The 5659-nt window shown below is 31.7% G+C and overlaps 1 protein-coding gene across 1 annotated transcript; it reads right to left on the bottom strand.

Moving 5' to 3' along the window:
* Positions 1 to 747: 747 nt before the first annotated feature.
* LOC122033819 (zinc finger MYM-type protein 1-like) lies at positions 748 to 2283 on the bottom strand. The gene has a single exon (XM_042592983.1). The coding sequence runs from the start codon at positions 2281 to 2283 to the stop codon at positions 748 to 750; it is 1536 nt and encodes a 511-aa protein (XP_042448917.1).
* Between the last annotated feature and the right edge of the window lie 3376 nt (positions 2284 to 5659).

Here is a 5659-nt window from a genome sequence, read left to right on the forward strand (position 1 = left end):
TTTAATTTTTGAATTAAAAAAATAAATTAAAATATTGTTTAAAAATTTTATTTATAGGGTTCAGGCTTTGGGTTATAGTATCAAAGCTATTTAGGGTTCAGGCTTTGAGTTATAGTATCAAAGCTATTTTTTTTTTGGATTTTACCTCTAGGGTTCAAACTTTGGGTTATAGTATCAAAACTATTTTTTTTTTAGATTTTACCTCTAGGGTTCAGGCTTTGGGTTATAGTATCAAAACTATTTTTATTTTTAGATTTTACCTCTAGGGTTCAGACTTTCCAATTATGTTATAGTGTTTGGTTTAAAAGATAAAATAAAATAAAATTAATTTAAGTATTTATTGAGTATTGAAATATGTTGAGGGGATATATTAATGTATTAAAAATTTATATAAGGAAATGTTAATTTTTTTAATTAAAAAAATTTAAAAAAAAAACCTATTGAATTGATCTATGTGCGATGCGCACAGTCGTGCACTGTGCGTATATATATATATATATATATATATATATTATAGTGTCGTACCTGAGATTTTGATGACCTGAGTCGAATTTCAATAAAAAGGGCCCTCTTATACAATTTTATTACTATATTAACTTAAAAAAAATCATCTACACTTCAAAATATAATCCTCTTTTACATGTGCGATCAAAATTTTTTAGTTAAGCTACAAAATTTACAATAAAATAAAGAGTTGAATAACATGAATATTTCAAAATATAATAAAAAAATAAATATTACCAATAATCATTTGAATACAACGCGTCTTGTTTTAGCTGCAAAAATATCAATTAAGCTTGTATAGTCAAGATGTTCAACTATGTTTTTTTCAATAGACAACATCGCCAATCCATTTAATCTTTCTTGTGACATGGTTGATCGAAGATATGTTTTAATTAACTTTAACTTGGAAAAACTCCTTTCTGCAGATGCCACTGTAACTGGTATGGTCAATAAAATTCTGTATGCAACATGAGTATTTGGATAACAATCATCCATATTTTTCAGATAATTCAAAACATCTATTGCTCTTTTTGCTTCCACCGGTAAAGACTGTTTCAAGATTGATAACTCCATATACAAATCATCTCCATCAATATCTGACTTGCCATTATATCTCAATGTTTCTTCGAGATTTTTACAAGATTTCATTAGATTATCATCATTAGCAAACTTTAATCTTTCTGGATTGAACAAAAACCCAAATGTTTCTTCGTACTTCTGAAATTGTTCAAAACGAGTTTTTAGTGAAGAAATAGCTTGATCCATTAAGAAAATAAAATAATTAACTCTAAAAGATTCTTCAGCTGATTGCATCACATCTTCACTACTACTTTCATCAAATTGTTTCTTTCTTCGGACAATGCGTTTTTCTTTAAATGTAGCTTCAATTTCCATTTCTTCTGCCATTTGCTTTACTTCTATCATGGCCTTATCAAATCCAAACTCTCGATACTCCTCAAAAGTAAGAATAAGTCTTTTTAATTGTTTAATTGCAATATCAATATCCATATTTTCACCTTGAAGAAATTTACTCACAGTATTGATCGCATGCAACAACTTGTACCAAATTACCATGCCAAGCAAGAATTCAAAATTTTCAAGTTCATATGTTGCCAATGATTCAGCTTCACTCTTTGTTTTTGGATCTTTACTCGTTTGTGCCAAATCAAGTAAAGCATCTCTAATTTTTGATGTTTGTTCTTTTATAGCTTTCACGCTTTCAACATGACTTTCCCAACGAGTTTGTGACAATGGCTTAACTGTCAAGCCTTCTACGTGATTTTTAAAAACTTTCCAACGCTTTATAGAAGATGAAAACAATATATAAATACGTTGTATCACTCCAAACATAGACATAGCTTTAGAACAACAATTAGCCATATCACATAATGCCAAATTCAAACTATGACATCCACAAGGTGTATAAAAGGCTCTATGATTTATTTCAAATAATCTTTTTTGCACCCCATTATATTTTCCTTTCATATTGGATCCATTGTCATACCCCTGTCCTCTTATATCATCAATATTAAGCTCGAGATCATTCAACATATTTTTTAGTTCAGTAAAAAGTCTAAATCCAGAAGTGTCATCTACTTTCAAAAAAGATACCCAGTATTCTTCAACCATAACAGAGCTTGTTGAATTATCCACACAACGTATTACAAGAGACATTTGTTCCTCGTGACTTATGTTTGGAGTGCAATCTAGTATAACTGAATAATATTTTGCTTCTTTGATTTTTCTAAGAATTGCAGCTTTTACTTCATTTGCCAACATCTAAATCAGTTCATTTTGAATTTTTGGACCAAGATATGTATAATGTGTCTCATGTGCTTGAATACGTCGTATGTGCTCTTGCATTATTGGATCGAACTCAGCAATCATTTCAATCATTTGTAAAAAATTACCATTATTCTCAACATAAAGTTTTCACAATTTCCTCGATATGCTAGATTATTTTTTTTAAGTCTATAGGCAACAACAATTAACCGCTTTAATACTAATCTCCAATGCTCTTTTTCTTTATTAATTTCTATCTGAATGCTTTCATCAATTGTCTTATTTTTTTTCAGTCTTTTCTCCAAATCATTCCATGTTGTCATACAACCAATATGTTCCTTACTTCCTTCATGCATTGTAAGACATCGAGTCAAATTATGCCAATCCTTGTAGCCTTCAGTAGCTAATTGACTAATTGTATTCTTGTTGTTGTGATTTATGAACAACTTACAACAAAAACAAAATATTCTATCCAAGGAAGATGAATAAACTAGCCATTTTCTATCCTTTTTTTCTCCATTTTGCAGTATTCGGTTATAATGCAATGCATCAAAATGTCTACCAGCTTTATCTTTAGGAAACAAGATGTCATCAATTCTTGTTGGACCCTTTTCCACTAAAAAATCTATTAATTTTTGATTAATTTTTTCCCATTTTCCAGGATCATCAATATTCAAATCTGAAATAATCTCTTGATCTATAGTTTCAGGCTGAATAACAGAAATATTATCATTATCTTCTTCATCCAAGTCATTCACAATTTCTTGTTCAACATCCAACAAGTTATCAATCTTCTGTTCTACAGTTATTTTGTTATTGATATTAAAGTATTTATTAATATCTCATGCCTGACTTTGAATAAGTGCCTCTTCTCTTTGTTTTCTTTTCCTTTTTTGAGATCCAGATAAATATTTTGGAGGCATGATTATATATTATACCTAAACAATATTAAAAATCAATGTGTAAGAAAATAAATAATAAGAAAGGAAAAGAGAAAAAGTTTAAAGAATAAAAAGAAAAAGAAAAGAGAGCTAAAGAAAGATAAGGAAAAAAATTACTTGAGGGCTTTCGTCGTCGTGTGTAGTTTGGGAAGAATGTTGCGATCTCAGCTATGCCAGATTGGTCCACTTCACTTCCACTACAGGTTCCCGACAATATAAGGACAGTAAGCATTTGAACGCATCCAAATAAAAAAAAAGTGCAATTTGAAGTGTGAGATAGACACAACTTTGTGAGGGATATCTATCAAAAGTATATCTAATTAGAAGTAAAGAAACACTCACTAACATCCATTCAATCCATGAGGGAACAAAAGGAAGCCCTAATTAGATATAAAGAAACACTTACTACAATGGCCTATTCTTGTTGCTCTCGAAACTAGCCATGAATTCAAAGACACAGCAAACGACTCTAGTTGCACTCATAACTAGTCATGAAGATTTTATGCTGCTACAATTCAAGTGCAGCACGAGAGATCCTGTTCATTGCTTGTTTTTTGCCAGGGAGGTTAAATCAATTAGGTCCTCTTTTACAATAACAAGTGAGCATAAAAAAAAAATCAAAATGGTAGATTCGAGCCAAAAAGCTACACTCAAACAAATGAATAGGAAGAAAGCAACAACTTACGTCTAAAAAAAACATCTTAGCATATCTCCTGTTTTTTTTTTTTTTTAGTGTAGAAGACACTTGTAGAATTATCCAACTCCAAGCAAGTACGAAGAAAGCCGAGCCACAAAATTTACAATAGATACCCAACTTAATGTAACAAATACACAAATCCCAACTTAATGTAACAAATACACAAATGCGACCAGAAGATCTCACAATTTGAAACAAACTCAAACTTAATCCAAATCCCATGGTTCAACCGACGTAATTGGATGTCTGAACCTGACTTAAATATAAGGCAGTTAACCATGTAACTATAGAGGCTATCCACAATCCAACCAAGAACTTCTATCCAACTCCTAGCCAACATGCAGAAAGCAAAGCCAAAGATAATTTACAAGTATCAAGTAACTATTATAAACAGGTTGAAAGAATTTTTCAGTGGAAAAATGACATTTTCTTTTTTTTTTCCCCTTTTTCTCATATTCAATTGAGACAAGAACTATAGCAGATATGAGCAAAAAAAATGATAGGGCTGTTCACCTTGCTTCCTCCCTAACTCCACTGAGCCTAAAAGACATCAAATACAAGATAGAAAAATTAATAAGAATAGCTCTTACTTAATGATAGAAATTAATTGAATCAAATTGGAAGCTCTGGAGCAGAGCGGTAGAAGAGAAGTAGAGAATAAGAAAAATCAATTTTGCTTTTGTCTCCCTCTCATCTTTTTCCTTGCTTCTTTAACGACACAAAATACACAATAATTCAAAAGCAAGAGAAGTAGAGAACTAATGTCGTTATGTCGCAAGCAAGAATAGGGAAGTTGATTGAAAATAAAACTTGCACACATCAAATAGAAACTTACCAAAATGGAAGATCAATCGAAGAGGCTAGCAGGCTGCTATCGTCGACCGTGTAAAAAACTAGAAACAGCCACCCTTGAAGAGGAGAGCTCACAGTGAAATTAGGGCAAGTCGGCAAGGATTGACCCTTCACGACGGTGAAATTAGGGCGAGGATCGGCACAACGACACTTCGCAATGAAGAAATTAGGGTGAGGATCAGGCGATCACAGCAACGGCACTTCGTGACGGGCCGACGGCGAATTTAGGGCAAGGATTATGTGATCGACAGATATGCTCACGCACTTCACCAGCTACGATGGAGAAATTAGGCAAGGAATCAAGATGTCATTAAAACATAAATATAAATATTAAATTATATAACTAATTATTAATATCTAATATCTGGGCCCCTCTTGAAACTGGGCCTGAGACGAGTGCCTCCTGGGCCTCACCTTAGGTCCGGGCCTATATATATAAAAGAGAGATTGCTTTAAAGTTGGAACGTTTCAATATGGATGATTAGCTTTTGACCCAGCAAGGTATCTAGCTTTGTCTTTCTTGATATATTGTGTACGGCCGATTAGAAATAATAATAATAATATTTTTTAAGGAACCGTTGGACAATTAAAAGAGCATAAATTCATATATATCAGACTGAAAGTCTATTCTCATACATCAATCTAATATAATTATGGTAATTCTGAATTTTTGATATACATTTGAGTTATTCAAAAAAAAAAAGTGAGAAAGTAAAATGGACCATTTAAGCTAATTATATAATTGCTGAGTATAATGTAATTTCCTTTTTTTTTTTTTAAATTATTTAACTTTTGCTCCAATTTCTTTCAGTACTTGTGCTATTGGGCCGGCCTACCTTTAATTGAACTTCACTAAAGCCCAATTAAGATGATACCTCTGATG

The sequence above is a fragment of the Zingiber officinale genome, chromosome 11B (genome assembly GCF_018446385.1).
Source record: "Zingiber officinale cultivar Zhangliang chromosome 11B, Zo_v1.1, whole genome shotgun sequence".
Lineage (NCBI taxonomy): Eukaryota > Viridiplantae > Streptophyta > Magnoliopsida > Zingiberales > Zingiberaceae > Zingiber > Zingiber officinale.

What these genes read in the sequence shown, in the direction of transcription:
- LOC122033819 (XM_042592983.1), bottom strand. Translation starts at nt 2,283, where the DNA reads ATGTTGGCAAATGAAGTAAAAGCTGCAATTCTTAGAAAAATCAAAGAA.